The 20,738-nt window shown below is 38.4% G+C and overlaps 1 protein-coding gene across 1 annotated transcript; it reads right to left on the reverse strand.

Annotated features, from left to right (window-relative positions):
• Positions 1 to 669: 669 nt before the first annotated feature.
• On the reverse strand, positions 670 to 19,193 carry CPSF100 (cleavage and polyadenylation specificity factor 100). The gene is made up of 18 exons (XM_059595659.2): positions 18,963 to 19,193; positions 18,620 to 18,788; positions 17,772 to 17,868; positions 17,125 to 17,251; positions 16,644 to 16,762; positions 16,078 to 16,172; positions 15,817 to 15,968; positions 15,581 to 15,638; positions 15,401 to 15,508; positions 10,615 to 10,864; positions 9,241 to 9,425; positions 8,052 to 8,144; positions 2,721 to 2,819; positions 1,935 to 2,066; positions 1,805 to 1,849; positions 1,553 to 1,720; positions 1,035 to 1,109; positions 670 to 905 (listed from the first exon to the last, which is right to left on the reverse strand). The coding sequence occupies exons 1-18, from the start codon at positions 19,109 to 19,111 to the stop codon at positions 804 to 806; spliced, it is 2,223 nt and encodes a 740-aa protein (XP_059451642.2). The 5' UTR covers positions 19,112 to 19,193; the 3' UTR covers positions 670 to 803.
• Between the last annotated feature and the right edge of the window lie 1,545 nt (positions 19,194 to 20,738).

A 20,738-nucleotide genomic window follows, 5' to 3' on the forward strand; every position in this document is an offset into this window, starting at 1 on the left:
AGGCACCTCCTCAGCCCTCAGACTAGCAGTCTCAAACATGAGGGACTACCTTGGACCAACCATTTCAGTTCTACAACACCTCATTGGGTCCATGGAACCACCTTGGACCCGGGAGGCAGCATTGATCTTAAGCCACCTGGCCCTCAGATGGGTAGTGCTACAAGCAAACACTGCACAGGTCTAAGCTCTCGGAGCTTCGCGTATACTTTTGCTTTATACTGTAAATAATGTAAAACCTTTTTGCACAAGCATTGATCAGACAATGTCCAATCTTAGCATGTTTGTTTATTAAGCTAATATGTTGTACTAACATGGACTAAGCTCCAACCATATTTGAGCTAAACAAGCAGCAAAGTTGTTGCGACATGTTTTTGTCTATATTTAAGCTTCTTTAGGAAACACCTGAAATATGAAGCCTCCTCAGCCATCATGCTCAAATGTTAGTCTATTATGCATCCAACCTGCCAGAATCTCCAAATTCGCTTTTCAGCTAACTAAAGACATGGCCTCGCTGCCCGTTAAAGATGCGGCCTCGCCCATAGTCCTACCCTCGGGAGTGTCCCACTAGGCTACTCAAAATCCTCCTTGGGACCTCATGATGGGCTTATCGTGCACGTTGCATAACGTAGGTTTTCCCTGTATAGAATTGCAATCCAAACACGAGACAGCTACAAAAGTGCTCTTCTACTCTACTATATTTTTGCAGAATCACTTTTAGAAATGAACTTTCTCCACTTAAAGGAAGTACCTCCCATTTCCAATAAAGCTTTGACCAAATGGGATTACAGATGTTAAATGAGGAGTTAGAGCAAAAAAAACTGTGAATAAAGATAATCACGGATCTTATAATAATCCTCACATAAGGGGCCTTCAATGAGAATTTGCTGAGGACCAGATGCCCCACCCTGGACACAAAAAGAAGAGAGTTACTAGTGAGGCTTTTCCTCCACAAACTCAAAAAGGGGATCAGAGACCTGCAATTTCCAGTTGAACTTCCATAACTAGAAACAAAAATGTAAAGCAGAATCACTCACTTTCTGGCTCGCATCCCCAACCTTTCGTATCGTCACATACTCACCGCATCGCAAGGCTCCACCGGCAAATTCAACCTGTAGAGGTTATCAAGCTATCATATTTCTTTTATCACGCACATCCAATACTGGCCTAAACCGTTTCCCAAGTCTAGCTCTAGAACATAAGATAAGTTCATTTCCATATTGTGCGACCAAACATGGCCGATGACTGACGGGTCTTGATCATCCAGCCGCTTACATTTATGGCATGTATCATAGCAAAAACATGGACAAGGATCCTCTCCATTTCAAATATTTGAAATGAATAGTATCAATTTCACGTTAGTGCATCTAAATGATGCACAATATGTGCATTTTATTGAAATTTTTTAAAAGACATGTGAACATTGACATCATGCTCACCACTATTAGATGAATCAACTTTAAATACTGACCATTAAATGGAGAATCCTATTCTGGGAAACAGAAGGTGACATGTCACCACAACGGAGATTTTAAGCAGATTCAATCAACTGTACCTGGATGCCCTTACTGGCGAGAAACTGTTTGAAATCTGCCATTTTTAGATCACCAACAAGAACAGATTTATGCGGTGGAGCTGTAGTTGAACAGGGATTTAAAGACAGCATGCCACCGTCTGTCTTCGCTACTTCAGCATCTACCCAAGCTATTTCATAATCTCCAAGCTGTTAATTGCACTTACATTAGAAATGCTGAGGGAGATCACGTATAAATGATCCGATATTTTTGAGACAATACTACATGCTTACCTTCTTAAAGAGCACGTTACTCATCAGCTTTTCAGAAAGTTGTACCTATATTTCATATAAGAAGAATAAAATGAATTCTAGTTTCTAAAATCATTGGTCCATAAAACAACAGACAATTCTCTAATTATACCTTATAAGCACACAAATCAGAGGTAACATCAATTGTTTCCTCAATATGGGGAGCATACACGTGAGGGCAAACGTGTTTCAAGCAGTGTTGCTTTAAATGTTCTGTGGCTTCAGCTGATCCATGCACCAGAACCTCCAAGGAGAAAGAAAGTATATTTATGTGTATATGGTAAGTAAAAATAGATGAAGCTTCCACATGCAAGTGCTGAAAGGAAAAACATTATTAACTCAAACAGTAATAACTAATAAAAAAAGTTCAAGCCCGCTGACTGTGAGACTCTGTGAAGACTGGATCAGCTTATAACACTTACAAAAGACACTCTCCCTTTCCTACCATTCTAGAGCTTCACATGCAAGTGCTGAAAGGAAAAACATTATTAACTCAAACAGTAATAACTAATAAAAAAGGTTCAAGCTCGCTGACTGTGAGACTCTGTGAAGACCGGATCAGCTTATAACACTTACAAAAGACACTCTCCCTTTCCTACCATTCTAGAGCTTCACATGTCTTTAGCCAATTCCCTTTTGGAACACTCTCAACCTCATTTAGAACTTCTCATTGCTCAGGAAAAAGTACTGGACACAGAAAGCATTGTACTCTCATGCAAGCATGGCAACTTCATGTGAAAATTAGCAGACACAAGATGTATGCACATGATTATATGTTTGCATAACAGTGGCAAGAGATATCATCCTAACGTTAACTACAAAATCTTGACCTTAACTAACAAAAGTACAATAATAATTAGGGAACTGGTAAATTAATGAGTATAAAAAGCATTCTTACAAGCTTCAGGGGAGCCACATGGGAGAGAATTGATTTAATAGAACGCCCATCAGAACGGCCCTCAAAGTCCATGTAAATCAATAAACACTTCACTTGCACCTGAAAATAGAGAACAGCATGAGCAACGTAGGACATAACTTCAATGAATAGCCAATTCATGAAGTCACAACAAAACAATAGCACAAAAGGAACTTAAAATAGAGAACAGCATGACCAATGTAGGACATAACTTCAATAAATAGCCAATTTATTATGACATGTCTCTTTCTTAGATTATCCAAGGTCAAGATCCTTTCTAACGTTGATGTCTAAACAAAAAAAGTCACTCTCGAAAGTGCCTTATTTCTGAAAATGCACTTACAAGGGAAAGAATGGCTAGGGGGCCAAGCGCATGATAAAAAGATCTGGCCTCGAATGTCTATCTTTTGGAAGGGGTACAACAGATACTATCCTTGCCACCTCGACTCAGCCTCATAAAATAGAAGAGATTGAAGAATGAAGTGACCAACTCCATCTCCCAACATGCACAGATCTGATGAAGGTAACATTCTACTGCCAGGTGTCATTCGAAAACAGCATATGGTTTGCCACTAAGGCCTCCTTAAAGCGAGCAATGCTAAACAACACTGAGAAGGCTTCCTTCATGGTCTGATTTCCACATCATATGTCATGCCAAACCGAACCTTAGACCCGCCTCTTACCTCAAATCTCACAAATATAGAGAAATCCCCCCACCCCCTGCTAATGTTTTTTCACACCCTTACCCCATAGGACCTCTACAATGCGTTGGAGCATCACCCACCCCACATGCTCTCATATTTAGCTTCCACCACCGATCTCCACAAAGCCTCCCTCTCCATAGAGCAACACCAAAGCCATTTTTCCAAAGGAGCTCGGTTAAACAAAATCAGGTTCCTAACCCCCAAACCTCCTGAGGACAACAAAATACAAATCTTAGACCAACTGACTAGATGGAATTTAAACTCGTCACTGACTCCACCCCACAAGGAATCCCGTTGAATGTTCTCAATACGGTTAGCAACTCCAACTGGGATGGGGAAAAGGTGCAGAAAATAGGTAGGCAAATTAGAAAGAGTGATTTTAATCAAAGTGATCCTACCACCCTTTGCCAAATATAGTTGCTTCCATCCTGTCAAACGCAGTTCTACCCGCTCCATAGAGCAACACCAAAGCCATTTTTCCAAAGGAGCTCGGTTAAACAAAATAAAGTTCCTAACCCCCAAACCTCCTGAGGACAACAAAATACAAATCTTGGACCAACTGACTACATGGAATTTAAACTCGTCACCGACTCCACCCCACAAGGAATCCCGTTGAATGTTCTCAATACGGTTAGCAACTCCAACTGGGATGGGGAAAAGGTGAAGAAAATAGGTAGGCAAATTAGAAAGAGTGATTTTAATCAAAGTGATCCTACCACCCTTTGCCAAATATAGTTGCTTCCATCCTGTCAAACGCAGTTCCATCTTTTCAATATTACCATTCCAGATAGATTTTGCCTTAAATGAAACTCCCAACAGAAGGCCAAATACTTCATAGGCGGAGAGGACACCCTACAACTAAGGATACTAGCCAAGCCTCCAACTCTTCTATGGCGTCAACAAGGACTAACTATGATTTAGCAAGGCTAATTTTCAACCCCGAAACAGCTTAAAAACATAAGAAAAGACACCGCAAATTATGGAGATGATCAAGATTAGCCTCGCAAAAAATCAAAGTGTCATCCGCAAATAGGAAATGATGCAAAAGGACCACACTGTTATTCTCAGACCCCACCAAAAAGCCTAATACCCCCCCCCCCCCCCCCCCCCCCCGGTGGCAAACAAGATTCTACTCGACACCTCCATGACAAAGAATAAATGATCCACTGATCCATATGTCTCAAGCCACAGGAACTATTAAAGAAGTCGGATGCAGTTGTTAATCAAGTCAAAGAAACGCACAATAGAGATGCAATGAACTATCCATTCACGAAACCACATCTCAATAGATACAACAGGAAATCCCAATTAACATGATCATAAGCCTTCTCTAGGTCCAGTTTACAGAGCACACCTGAGACCTCTAATTCTACAATTGGGACATTCATTTGCAATAAGGATTGAGGCTAAAATATGCCTCTCCCTGATAAAAGCATTCTGAGACCTAAAAATAATCTTCTCCTGCGCTGCTTTCAGCGTGTTAGTTAGGACTTTAGAGATGATTTTAAAGACACCACCCAATAGCGCAAAAGTCCTTAATATCTGCCGCCCTAGCTTTCTTGGGAAGAAAGCAAACTTACCACGAGGATGGAACTCATGAAAGGCATTCATGACATCTTCTTTTAGAACCTCCCAAATAAGACTAGAAGAAAGCCAAACAAAAACCATCCAGGCTCAAGGCCTTATCGCCGTTAAAATCTTTCACCACCTTGTAGACCTCACTCTCCTCAAAGGCTCTTTCCAGCCATGTAACCTCGTCAATACCAACAGGATTACAAGTAAGACCATCCAATTTAAGCTGCCAAGTGAATTGTTCTTAATAAAGATGAGTGTAAAACCTTGGTATATGCTCGCTTATAACCTGAAGAGACGAATCCATTAATGTTGTTCCTTCTATTTGAAATTGCTACACGGTGGAAAAACTTTTTATTCTTGTCTCCCTCCCTCAACCAAAGGGCCCTCTCGATTTCTGTCTCTAGCTCATTTCTTCCAATATAGTAGTCCTTTCCAAGTCAATAGTAATGTCGGCCTTTCCTTCCTTTTTGATAGGGATCTTTCTTCTACAATAGCATCCAGATCATGGAGTTCAACCAAAAGAGCCTTCTTCCGCTTCTCGACGTTTCCAAACACCTCCACATTTTATTTTTTCAAGTCAAGTTTCAAGGCTTTTAGTTTGTGAGCCAATAAAAACTAGGGGATCCTTGAAAGCTATAGACAACCACCATTGTTTCAACCTTTCCACAAAACCCTCTGATTTTAGCCACATATTCTCAAACTTAAAATACCCTCTACTCCTAATGATATCTACACAATCAAGCAATAAAGGAAAATGATTCAATAAAACTCTAAGGAGCCTCCTCTAAGAAACATCAAGAAAGTGGGCTTCCCAGTCAAGAGAGAGAAGAAACTTGTCAATTCTAGACCATGCCAGAGGATCACGATTATTAGACCACGTGAAGATACCGCCAACAAGAAGGATGTCCATAAGATCTTGTTCAAAAATAAACTCGGAGAACTCCAACATAGTTATGGACGAACATAAACCGTTAGATCTCTCGCTTGGGAAGCAAATGATGTTAAAATCACCCCCAATACACCACGGACCATTCCCCCAACTAGTCAACCTGGCCAATTCATCACAAAGAACTCTTCTATCACCATCAACATTAGGACCATAGTCATCAGTGAAAGCCCACTCGAAGTTGCCATTGACATTTCTAAAGGACAAAGGCACAAAGTATGCCCCCATACAATCCTTAATTTTTTCTTCAACCCTCCTATCCCACATTAACAGAATCCCACTAAAAGCCCTAAAGAACCCAAATAACACCAATCCACATGAATACAACCCCATAAACTTAGCACAACAGCCCTAGACACATACTCCAATTTATTTTATGGCAAACAGACAATATTCTCCGTCCATTCTCTAAGAAGATTTCAGACCCTCCACCTTTTATCCCTCTCATATCTATGACCTAAGGCCTAATCCACAACCTTAGGAGAGCGCATGGGCTTGTAGCTCCAAGATGAGGAATGTTTGCCTCATCAACAGCGGATGAATTGTCCAAAGGAGAACCCAGAACCAAAAGTGGCCTTGGGACTAGACCGACAATGAGTTATAACCTGGTACTTAAGCCAATCCGAGCTTGGCCTCTTAGATTGCGCCTTAGCGGGTTGGGCCACTAAGAATGGGATGGGGCTGAGGCACCATGGCCCACAGGCGAACGGGCTCTCCCTTTAGCAATGGGATTCAACTCCTGAGTATAGCCAAGCTAACTAGAACATGAGCCCGCTCCTAAGCCCAAACCCACAATAGAGTCCCCCTCCCTCCCTCATGCTTGGGCCTATATAAACCATTGGACTTAAAATCAATAGGGCCTGAAATTAAATAACCCGAGCAAGCAAGCGAAGTGAGCAGGGCCTTCCCCTTCTGCTTGGGCTTCAACTCAGTTTCCTTCGCATGGCCTACATCTACCTTAGGTTCATTGTACTCCTAACCCTCTAAACACTCTAGCCAACGTTCTAGTACTTTTAGTAAAACCAACAGCTGTCTCCAAATGTGCTTATCTGTATTTTCACCTACAACATCCTTCATGTCCTTTGTATTGACAAAACTAGCTAGAAATCTAAGGTTGCTATAGAGAGTAGCCCAGGCACCCCTACCCCTTAGGTCTCTGTCCTCCAAGATACCCACTTTGCTGCTAGTCAACATGGCAAAATCCGAAGGTTGCCCCCACTCCTACCAATGCTTCCACGTAAGACCCACTGCCACCATCCGCTAGAGCCTTGCCAGCATTGATGAAGAGCCAGCCAAGATGAGCGATTGAGGGCCACCAAGGAACTTTCTAGACTGCAACCTTCAATTGTGGAAAGACACCTCGAGAAAAGCTGCCACTTTTCGCAAATCGGCAACACAAATTCTCCATCCCCTTCCTTCACAACCCTCCGGGATGGCAATGAAGCTTCTTCAACCACCACCCCCGTACTACACCAATGCTAAGAACTGGCCAAGACTATTTCAACACCTCTATCCAAGGAAAGCTTTGCTACTGACCCTAGAAGATTTTATAAACTCCTACCCGTCCCCTTGGACCAGCGCCTCCACAATAGCCAACAGCCATACCACACTCACCTTGCCCTTGTACACTGCTCGAGAGACCTCTCTGCTTCTTTCAAATATACACAATACTGAACGCCCTCTTCGACCAAAAGCTCAAAGGCTTTAGCTTCAAAAACCAACTCAGCAAACCCATCACTGAATACCAATAACAATAATCTAGAAAACAAGAATTACAAGAAATAAAAATGACAATATTAGAGGGAAACACATTTTTCCAAGGTAATAATTATTGCAAGTAGCAAAAGGATGTGAAACAGCCAAAATCACATTTCTAATCATCATAATATATCCATTTCCTAAATATGAAACCATATATGGCAATGCAACACAAAAAGAAATGACTCAAAGTATACTATAATGCCATATGCACCCTGTCAAATGTAAAACACAGTATCAATTATTCATAAAATCTAAAACATATGCAACCTTAGTATGATCAATGACGAATAACCCTTTTATACAACCCCAAGGCAGAGTTCAACTTACTGTTAATTCATTAGACACGACTTTTGAAGGTTTTGTATCAAGCATCATACTGGTAGATCCTTCATCAAATTTTCCATCTAAATAGCCACCAACCTGAGATAGATGAGAAACACAGTGACCTCCATAAGATGAAGCGTAAAATATCCAATTTTCCATCCATTATATTAAAATATGTAATAGCAGAGAGATGGTAGTGCAAGCATTTTCATAAGTGAGAGATGCATGAGTGATAACATCTTCCAATTAAATCACAAAATTATGCATGCAACCCTAGCTGGAACCTAGCAAATACTGCTAGTTTAAACCACCATCTATTTCTGTGAAAATTATCAAACAGCATCAATTTTCAGATCAAACTACAGATTCCTTCACCTAATTTCTCATAACCTTTAGGAACCAACAGTTTTCAAATGCTTTATCTTTTTTTAATACGACCATCCATGTTTTCTGTCTCTACTTTTTGCAAACCTCACCATGTTCCATCTCATTTCTTTCTGAGCTCTCCACACATTAAGAACTGGTAAAGCCACTTCGTCAATCTTGTGTTGTGACTATTCCAGAACTCCACATTCTAATGTCACTTTTTTTTGTGGGCAACTAATTTTGATCTCGTTTCACTTGCTATAGGTGCAGGTTTCCTTAACCCTGAATAAGAAAATGCATTAGCATTTTTATCCAGGAAACATATATAAAAAAGCGTGAAAGCCATTGATCAATAGTTATGCAAGGCAATCAGAGATCCCTACAGAGGATAGCTTTCAGAAGCCTCAATGTTGAACACAGTCATTACTATCATGCAGCTGTTCCTCAAAAATCCGATTTAATGAAATTTGCACTTATCAATGAAAGTTTTTGATAAGTAATAATGCATTAAAGAGCGCAGAGAGGCGCAACCCAAGGATAACTTAACTTTCACTTATCAATGAAAGTTAAGTCATTGTTCTATATACACTCCAATATAAGAGGGCACAAGTAGTCAAGAATATTCTTCTCTCAAGTAGAAGATAAAGTTTAAAAAGGATAACTTTCAGTGTTTCATATAATGACAAGGCAATTCTATAATAGAAACAGTATCCCCGTAAACCAAATCAGCATACAACCGAAAAGCACATTCAAAAGCAAAATATGCTTATCAAGTATTGAACTTCACAGCAACCAAAGGGGTACACATCTCACAAATAGAACTCACATGCATTCCTGTTTGGTCCATGTCTTCATCCTTGATTACATAATCATCAGGATTTATGACTTCACCAAAATCATCCCACTCAAAAGTATTTTCATAAAAGGGAAACATTGGGGCAACACTGGTGGATGAAGGAACAAACCCATCGATTAATATGTCCCGGTATCCAGCACCATGTGGACCAGCCACTGCAAGGTACAGTGAAAATAACTCAGTAAATGCACCAGAAAATGGTTTTGAGTTTAGTGTACAATGAATCTAAATGTTAATGGAATACATTATTATCCCTTCACCTCAAGACCCATAGCACCTCAAGCTTCACCATAAAGAAGATGAAAAAAAGAGCAGAAACAAATCACACATCCCAATCAACGGAAAAGAAACATATGTGAGAAATGTTAAGGAAAAATCACAAGGGTTGTTGGATGCCTGCAATGGTAATTAATGTATAAACTCTTGATAAGACGAACACAAAAATGACAATTACATATGGATAAATTCAAGAAGTCAACATGTCATACTAATACCATTATCAGTGTCATTCATGAGCACATAAAGACACTATATTTTGGTTACGAAGCTGTGGAACAAGACTCGATGCAGTAATAAGTTCTAAATGCAGCATTCATAGTATGATTCAAAGAAGGCTAACGGAGGTCAAGTCATCTGCGTTTTATTTCACAAATTACGAAGATCTATATCACTTTCAAGAATCCAGTTAAGAAAAGTAGATCCTCCAATTCCATGCAAAACACATTTTTATATTAACAAGATATCATTCAGTTTTAGACAAACAGAATTAGTCAAAAGACCCAAAACTGAGAGCTGATATTTCAGGGGGATTTTACAGCAAATGTTGTCGAACAAATACATGAAAAATAAAATAAAATAAAAATTAAAGGAGAAGAACGGAACTGAACTTTGCATAGTTTATTCAAGTTACAGAAGTAATATATATATATATATATATATATATATATATATATATATATATATATATGTGTGTGTGTGTGTGTGTGTGTGTGTGTGTGTGCATGTACACATGTATATACATGTTATATAAATACATGAAAAATAAAATAAAATAAAAATTAAAGGAGAAAAACGGAACTGAACTTTGCATAGTTTATTCAAGTTACAGAAGTAATATATATATATGTGTGTGTGTGTGTGTGTGTGTGTGTGTGCATGTACACATGTATATACATGTTATATAAACACACAAGAACAGCAGCAGCAGAAACCACCACAATAACAAGACATTGATGTTCATTTTCAACTAGAGCATGCCCTTCCAAGGGGATTATCAAAGATGCTCAGGATAATCCCTCAAGCCATTAGTTCCAAGGAAGGAAATTGCAATTCTTGCGATCATACCATCTGGCAAAGCATGAGTGTTGCTAACGTCAACAACCATTGGATCACTTGCATCAATATCAGCACCATGAGATGCTTTTGTCTCCTCTTTGATGAGAGTAGCTTTTAAAGTTTCTTCTTTTTTTATTCGGTTTTGCTCTTCTTCATAAGCAATTAGCTCCTCTCCAACCAAAGGAACCCTCTTGGACATGGCGACTTTAACAGCTTTTGGAGGTGGATCTGCCTGGAGTATACGAGCTAATGTAGCAAACTACATATTCACTGTAAGGTGTCAGTACCGTTCCTATCTTATAACAGAAAAAGAAGTTCCACATAAATTTGAAACGAAATTGGCAAATAAAAAATGGGGACATCATACTTTAAAGTTATGTAATGAGTACTGAATGTTATCATATAAGGCCGAAAGTAAAAAATGGCATTAAGTTTTTTTTGATAAGTAATGTCAATGTATTAAAAAATGCACGGGGCGCAACCCATATACACAGGAAGTATACAAAAGAACCCACAAATACAAGCTTTAAACTGAAAATGACGCACATAAATCTAGAAATTCCGCAAGCGTTGAAACTTGGGAAGAATACCACAACACTCTCCATGAGAAAAGTGTTTGAAGCACCCTTTTCTTCAATTCTATAATTCTCATTTCACGATCCTCAAAACTCTGTGCATTCCTTTCTCTCCATAAGCACCACATTACACACAAAGGGATCATCCTCCAGATTTGCATGACTGACCGCTTACCCCCTTTGCCCTCTCCAACTTCCCGAGCATTCCTTCAACCTACCCAGCATCACCCACGTTACACCAAACAGCTAAAGAATCATATTCCATATCTCTACAGCAACTTCACAATGCAATAATAGATGATCAATAGATTCACCACTCTTCTTGAACATATAACACCACTCCATCACAATGATGTTCTTCTTACGTAGATTGTCCAACATTAAGATTTTCCCCATCACCGCCGTCCATACGAAATAAGCCACTCACGGAGGAGCTTTTACTCTTCCAAATAATCTTCCAAGGGCCATCCACCGGGTCTGAATTAATCTTCACAATATAGAATGACTTCACCTCAAAATTCTTTCTCTTTGAGGGAATCCAGCAAATTTTATCTACCCCACCATGCCTTCCCTGTTGGGAATACAGCATTTCGAAAAATCTCGAAACCTCCTCCAGTTCCCAATCATGAACAGTTCGAATAAACCTTACATTCCAATGAATAGCACCATTTACTGTCTCCATATTCTCCTCTACCCATGCCTCCTTTACACATGCTACATTGAACAAAGCGGGAAACAAAGTCTTCAATGATACCTCCCCACACCAAACATCCTGCCAAAACAATACTCGAGACCCGTTTCCTACCTCAAACCGCACATGTTGCTTAAAATCATTCCACCCCCTTTGGATACATTTCCACATTCCCACCCCATACGATCCTCCTACCTCCTCGGAACGCCAACCACTCCTCATCACCTCATATTTAACCTTCACTAATTTCCTCCACCACTCATAAAAAAATGGCATTAAGTACCAACATCACTTGGATAAAGAAAGGAAAAAGACTATCCATGTGCAATCAAGTTGAAAGAAAAACAATAATATAGACAGAAGCGGGAAATAAAAAGTTATCTCACAATGCTTACTAAAAATTCAAAGATAAGTCCAAATAAACCTTAATAACATGGATTCTTTGATTCCCATGTTTATAATATCAGTAACCACAAAAGTTCATTAAACCTCAAACAGAAGGAATTTTGCAGCTATATGCCATATAGAGAAAAATATATCTAATTCCATCAATAAACAAATCCTTAGGAGAGGAAAATCAGGAAATGCTCTCAACAAATGTGACATGTTGACTGGAAAGGGTCCATAATACATCAGAACACTTGAATATAAAGAAATCCGAGAATCAAATATCTCTTTAGCTTATGGTCAAATGGTCATTGCCAGACAAACTTAACAAACTTGTTTAAGAAGATGCCCAATGATGCCTGTCTAAACATATAGTTTTATTTGAAAGACTAGAACAGGGATGCTATAAGATAGAGCGATGAAAGGATGCTTTAAAGCAGGTTGTAATTAAACAAAAGCTAGGCTTGCTAGTGAGAGAATAGTTAAAACTAATGGCCACAAGGCTGGGAAACTAATGGTCAGGATTTGGGACAAATCAACCCAAGAGTTAACAGGGGCAGTTGGAGAGGATTAAACAATATGCTAGGGCAGGATGAATGAAGTGGAGAAATTTTTGTGGGTTGCATTATTATTAGTTGTTAATAGGTTTGTAGCAAGAAGTTTGGAGGGAGAAGAGGAGGCTGCTGTATTATTCAGCTTATTATTAACCTAATACAAACATCCTAACATATAGGATTAGAGAAATATCACAATGACCAAACTACCATCAAACCCTAATGACTTACTAACCCTAATAACTCTTCTAACACTCCCCCTCAAGCTAGATGATTTAAATCATATAAATCCAGTTTGGAAGAAACAAACAAACAAAAAACACATAAAAACATACTCTAACACTCTCCCTCAAGCTGGATCAGCTTGGAGCACACAATACAAAGACCCATAAAAATAACAAGAGAATTTGCTAACACTTCAACGCCCGTCGAAAACTCATCGGAAACTGCAACAGGCGATCGGATCTCGCCGAAAAACACCAAGGCCGATAGGATATCGCCGGAAAACAACAAGGACTGGTCGGAACCCATCGCAAAACACCAAGGCATGTCGGATCTCGCTGGGAAACACCAACGGTTGATCAGATCTCACCACAAAACACCAAGGCCGGTAGAATCTCACCGGACAACAACAATCGGTCGAAAACCACCATAAAACACCAAGGCCAGTCAGATCTTGACAACTAACAACGATCACATTTCACGTGATCAACCAACAAGTCTCACTGGAGAATCGCCGAAGCTTTGCCGGAGATAGGAAGACCTTGCCGAAAATACCAAAAACAGAAGAAAAACCAAACAGAAACCTTCGTAGGAGGCTTGTTGGAGACTCGCCAGAGCATCGCCGGAACTTCACCAGAAAACCCGAAGACCACCCAAAATTGACGAAAACACCCCAAAACACCACAAAGGTCGCTGGAAACTTGCCGGCAAACACCATAACAGCCATCGGCAACCACAAAAACCATTGTTAATGGCTAGACGTCGCCGATAAGCACCACAGAAACCTTCAATTAACACAAGAACTACTCAAAGGAACACCACGAAAAAAAACAAACAATCGTTTTTTTTTTTTTTTTTTTTTTCTCGGTTTCCAAGAACAACTCTAAAGCTTCATCAAGGCACTGCCCGTGTGGGCACTATGCCCACATGGGCCATGCTGCCACCAAAAGGAGCCTCACCAACAACAGGACGAAAAATTCAACCAAAAGAAAAAGAGCGGAAAATTAAGACAACAAACAAAGGGCCAAGGATTTAAACCCTAAGGCTTTGATACCATGTTAATAGTTTTGTAGTAAGAAGTTTAGAGGGAGAAGAGGAGGTTGTTGTATTATTCAGCTTATTATTAACCTAATACAAACATCCTAATATATAGGATTAGGGAAATATCACAATGACCAAACTACCCTCAAACCCTAATAACTCTTCTAACATTAGCAATGCTTATCATCTTATATCTTTCATAAACAGCTATAGCCTCTAAGGTAAACAGTACAGATGCCAGGCAATCAGAAAAATGCTGCAAAGTGTAGCTAAAATGGGATGTAGAGATTAATCTATTAAATTACCAGTTATCCTAAAAGCTTAAGATGATAGGAAGAAATAAATTTAAATACTTAATCATTACTTTAACACCCCCCCTCACGTGTGGGCTCAAACTCTCTTTTAATAGGTGAGGCTCAACATGTGGAATATTTAATTTAAATGGAGAGTGAATTGACGGAGTCAAGGTTCGATCCCAGGACCTTTGGCTCTGATACCATGTTAAATCACCATTTGTCCCAAAAGCTTAAGCTAATAGAAATAGGCAAATTTAATCACTTGATCCTTACTTTAACATAATCAACAAGAATTCGAAGAAAAATATAACAAGAGATCAATGCACTCATCCAAAACTAGTACAGCACCACTTGAAGGCAAGATGAGGGAAACTTTGAAATGATCTACAACACATAACAATACGCAAAATACAAAAGTTACAAATCAAAGGTGCCCCAAAGCAAGAAGAGAATAAGTGGTTTTGGCAATGACTCAAAATACAGTATAAAGGATATCAACCTTAATAGAGAAATTTGACTAACAAGGACCCTGCAGCCAACCCAAAAAGTTGAAAAAGCTGATAATACCCTAGCAGATACCTATGAAAGCATCTGTTCTCCTTAACATTTTGAGAATGAGCAGCAGCATCAATTTAGACCAAGGGTGAATGGTAAATTCTACATGAGCAAAACGATTGATTTCCTTAAGAAAAAAGAACCATGACGAAGTTATTAATTTCCTTGAAAATGATACAGCAACAATGAAAATAATGAAATGGAAATGAAATCAAACACAATCTTCATTATTTTCAGAAATAAAACTTCCACAGCTATGATGACAGAGGATAGTGACTTCTCATATTCCAGCTCTAAATATAGCACATTGAAGTACACTAAGTCAGTCACGACATTAGCTTCTAGGAACAGTCATCCATCAATCAGATCAATTACCAATATCAGAATTTCAGAAAACAGAAGACAATGCTAACAGTTCTTTCACGAGTGTAATGCAGCTTAAAATGCGTATCATGGAAAAGTAAACCAAAATACCTGGCCTCTTTCCGTAAAGAGCACAAGATTCTTGGCATCGGATGCCCATTCAACGAAAATATCATGAGAAAAACCAACTTCCAAGCTGGCCATGGATGCTATAACAACCTATATACGATGTGTAAGTCAATTCCATTGACAGTGGCAGAAGTGAAGTTAAGTATACACAATTAATCTAACCTTTGGACCATCTGGAGCATTATCAAGTTCGCTCTTGTTAATTAGAAACGTAACATTCCTACAAGTGACAATTCCCAATAAGTAATATCACCAAGACTATGAACTTGCATAATGCATGATATTAGCGATTCAGATATTTAGATCTTTTTTAAGTATACAGCAAACTAGAAGATGAAAAGCACTCTAAGGTAGCACAAAACGTGAAGACAAATATACACTAAGAAAGAGCCACTTACTTCAGAAGAAAGGGATTTTCACGATTTTGTTCAAAAGACTTTGCAATGGAATCACTCATCCACTCAAGGAAACTCTTGACATAATCTATGGTGCTAGATGCAACATATGTAAGAAAGAAGATGGGATAGTTCAAACTTTTATCTGTCCAATACTGCAATAATCACCAAGATCCAATGTTAAAAGTTGTTTCATGGTTTTTGTACAAGGCACAATGCCTGCCACTTAACTCAACTGAGAAAAGCAGTGTTCTCCCTGCTAACCTGTTCCAGTATCAAAATAAGTTCGAATACTCGCCCAGCCGTGTCTACAGGTAGGAGTACATTTCCACCGGCACCTAGAGTTTTCTTTATAGTTTCTAAATTAACAAAGGAAGATAGCATAAGAATTTCGAATTATAAAAATTAAGAAAATGAATAAATAAATAAAGGTTCATCAGCAACTTGAAATATATGGTTGTCATCTATGACTGTATGCTATGCTTTCATGCATGTGTGTATAATTTTGAAATGGGAAAAATGATATTACAAAATTAGGGCGCAACAACATGAATTATCTTACACCAACATATTTATCCAAATCCATTGTTCTTTTTGCATCTATAAGGCTGGTGTTTAAAGCATTGTCAACACCTGTTATTAGAACAGTGGGTCACAGAAAGATGCTAAACCACTTCCCTTCATGAAAGGTAGCATGCCAATCAATGTGCTAGGTAAGTTGGTAACACACACGTCTTTGCTATGGGAAATATCAAAATTGAACATACAGGCAGACAAAAGTATGGATTTAAGCGGGGATGACAAAGTTCAAGATCATTAGAGCTTAGTACCTCCAAATTCATTCTCCTTTTCACCACGTCTATAAGGCTGATTGTTCAGAGCATTATAAGCATCTGTTATTAGAACAGCTGGTCGCACAAAAGATGCCAGAACAGTTCCATTCAAATGCCTGATAAAAACCACACCAATAAGTAGCCTTTTTCATATTTTTTACAGAAGTGTATAAAAGTAAAATCAATCCTATGAAGCAAATTTTGTAATACGTATATGGAAGGGATATGGGAATGTGGCAAACCACTCCTCCCAAAAACAGGGATTAATTGCATTAGGTTTAAAAACTTAATAACATATAATTTAATAATATTTGAAATATCGGATTCAAAATTATATAAATAAGGAAAGAAAATGAAGGTATTTTCAAATCACCATAAGTTTCGAATGAAGTGTACCAAGTTTTGGATGGAGTTGTCCGGAACACATTTCTCTAGGGTGATGCTCTATTACAGCAAGGTAGTTGGAAGGAAGATTTACCTTTCTTTGCGATGGTTTAAGTCCACAGCATATATAACATCCTCACCATCCTTTGTTATCTTCCATACAGTACCTCCCAACAGATGCCCAGCCACATGAGGAGCAATTACAATTCCCTCCCCTTTGCCTAACATTAGTCATAAGGTTACCGAAAGCAAAGCCAAAAAAAAAAAGGGGGAGCACACAGTAAGATTTCAATGCATCCAAAGTAAATGTCTTAACCACATTTCACTGATATTGTAAATATTGTCAACACGATCTAGCATCTGATCCTTTTGACCTGTATTAGAAACAATGAGAGGGGACCAGGTAGAAGCTCTTCTAAATGTGGAAACATGCCAAAAGTTTATATGCTCAAAACAGGTACTGCCTTATGTAAGAGATAATATGTCTTCTTCTTTTCTTTTTTCTTTTCTTTTTTTTTTTTTTTTTTTTTTTGATAATAAGTCAATTACTTTAGATCCATCACTGTCCTCACTAGGTGCAGGAGCATAAAAGACCATCAATTCTCATTGTCTACCACATGTATATCAAAAGCCTTGTAGAACAGACAGCAGAACACCTCAACTAAAGAGAAAAGAAAAGGCTAAATCAACAAGCACAGCCATGTTACCCAGAGAATTATTATCAACATTGAAAACACATACCAGACAGATGATGGTTCTGAGAGTAGGTTAGCCTGGTCACTTTTTGGAAAGCAGAATCAATGTCATCTAAAGTAAAGAGATCAAAATCCGATACTTGCTACAAAAGAGGAGAGAGAATTACACGTCAATTTAACTTATCATCATTCATAACACAAACGCTTGCAATGAAGACTGAGATAATGCAAACTGACAAAAGGAATAAATGGAACCTCTCAAGAATCCCAATCAGAATACAGGGACTAAAGGAAAAAGTCTGATCTTCACAAAAAATTAAATAAATAAATAAACAAAAATGCTTTGAGAAAAAAAAAAAAAAAGAGCAGTTGAGGGATTGTGATTAAAAGGCCAAAAGGACAACAACATAAGAACAATATGTACATAATATAATCAGGTAAGTTACTCTGTTCCAATGACATTATTACATAAACTACATAGTTGGGTGTATATTACCTTTCTCCTTTTTTTCCGGATTAATAGCACAGGTTCTAGGTTTTAAATTAAACTTCTCTACAACCTAGATTTAGTAATGGACCATATATTTTCATTTGTTTCTTGATATACTCACCAATCACACAAAACATATATGCAGAAAAGGTCTAAATAAAAGTTACTTTATCATCAAGTTAGTAATGTATTAAGATATATATAATCAGGTTCATGATGTGCTTATAAGCCTGAGATAAGTCAAGCACCGTCAACAAACTCAGAAAGTAAAAACTACAACTCAGCTTAAACAATCATGGATTGCGAACAATTTAAAGAATTCTTTGGAACTCAAAGAAATGGATAAAACGATTAAAAGCATTTAGTTATCAAAGAAGCTCAGAAGTCCAGGATGAAATCTTCACCTTCCGGGAGAGATACTGATCGTACATAGTGAGGAGACCTAATCTGTAGGTCGGCTCCGTGGTGAAAACCGGAGCGGAGAGGCCAAGCTGTTTCACGGCATACGGCAAGGCACCGAGGTGAAGCGTGTCTGGATAGGACAGTAACACAGCATCTATAGTTGATGCTACCCTGCACAAACAGCCAAAACTTCATATATCGAAGGAGAAATTTGAAAGAAATGGTACTGAGAGTGTAGAGAGAAATTGCCATTAGACATTGTGAAATTAGGTTAAGCAATTTCAAGCGCATAGTGCCGCTCCAATGGAAAGAGAAAGAAAAAGGAAAAGAAATAGCAGAGAGTACTTGGAGAGGGGTTGCAGGATGGTAGGGTCGAAGTGGTCGTGCCAGCCACAGTCGATGAGGAAGTTGAAGCCGTCGATGGAGACTAAGTACGACAGCGGGTTCTCGTTGTACACTCCGCACAGCGGAGTCACCTGCACCGACGTCCCCATGTCTCTCTCTCTCTCTCTCTCTCTCTCTCTCCGGCGAAGGCGAAGGCGGTCGGCGGGGAAGCAGTTAGGCGGTCTCCTGTCAAGTGTTTTTTGAAAGCAGTAAAGTGTTTATTCTCGTAAGATTTAAGTTCCTTTTTGTACGGTGTCGTTTTGAGTTCATTCGTGCTTGGGAGGTGGGAACCGTGGTTGGGCAAATGCATTAAACCAAGCAGCCCTGTAGAAACCCTTTGGCAAGTAATTTAAAGGGAAATTCGGAACCGTGGTTGGGCCTCGCGATAAACCAAGCAGCCCTGTGGAAACCCTTTGGCAAGTAATTTAAAGGGAAATTCAAAATATATATATATTACCTATCTAAAGTTTAAAAACTCGCAATATGATGTATCAAACTTTTAATTTTTTACAAAGTCACCTATTTGTTAAATCTTGTCAAAAAAATTTAAGATATCTCTGTGTTTTTTATTTAAAAAAATTGCAAAGATTTAGGCATCGATATTTTTACAAATTCCTAACGCCTGAATTTTTTTTTTTTTAAATAATGAGGGGTATTTTAGTAATTTTGACACCTCTAAGTTAGGATTTAACAAATGAGTGACATTACAAAAAATTAAAAATTTGATACGCTTGAGAGTTTAAACTTTGAAAGCGTAATTGCAAAATTGATAAAGCCACCTTTATAGGGTGGAGGGATCAGGAAGAGGATCCTCTCCAGTCCAAAATGAATTGGAGAATATCCGGTTAATGGCTAGAGAGATTCGAGGTCATAAATAGGACATCTATCCATTAATAAAAAATAATAATAAAATATTAGGTAAAGTCTACTTAATCCCTTCAAACTACCACCCCAATGACAATCTACTCTCCAAACTATTAATTGCGACAATTTACCTCCAAAACTACCAAAACAATGACAATGTATCCCAAATTTTAACAAAATAACAAAATTACCCTTGCTAAAATTAAAACAAAAATACTAAAATTTATATTTTTTTCAAATTTTTAAGGGTATTTTTGTCTTATTGAAAATTTTATAGGGATAATTTCGTCATTTTGCTAGCATTGGGGGTACATTATCATTGTTTTGGTAGTTTAGGGGGTACATTATCGTAATTAATAGTTTAGGAGATAGATTGTCATTAAAGTAGTAGTTTGAGAGGATTAAATGGACTTTATCCTAAAATATTATATATATTTTAAAAATAACTGCCTTCTACCACCCCTTAAGTTTTTTACATTATTTTTTTAATTTTTTATTACTTTGTTTTTTAATTATTTATAAAATATATATAATATTTTTTTTTATTTTTTTATTAATGGGACAGATGTCTTATTTATGACCGTACGATCTCTCTAGAGAAATCTTAACCATTAACTGAATATTCTTCAGTCCATCAAAGGGGCTGTCCTACTCACCCATACAGTTGAGGGTGCAGGCTAGCGTACACACCAGAGAGTGGGGAGACTTGCACCCAACCCCTCATCCATGTGGGCGGAGGATAAAAGTAAGATAGCCGTCCTACACACCCATACAGATGAGGGTTCAGGCTAGCGTACACACCAGAGAGTGGGGAGACTTGCACCCAACCCCTCATCCATGTGGGCGGAGGATAAAAGTAAGATTATATATATA

The sequence above is a fragment of the Corylus avellana genome, chromosome 5 (genome assembly GCF_965113065.1).
Source record: "Corylus avellana chromosome 5, dhCorAvel1.hap1.2, whole genome shotgun sequence".
NCBI lineage: Eukaryota > Viridiplantae > Streptophyta > Magnoliopsida > Fagales > Betulaceae > Corylus > Corylus avellana.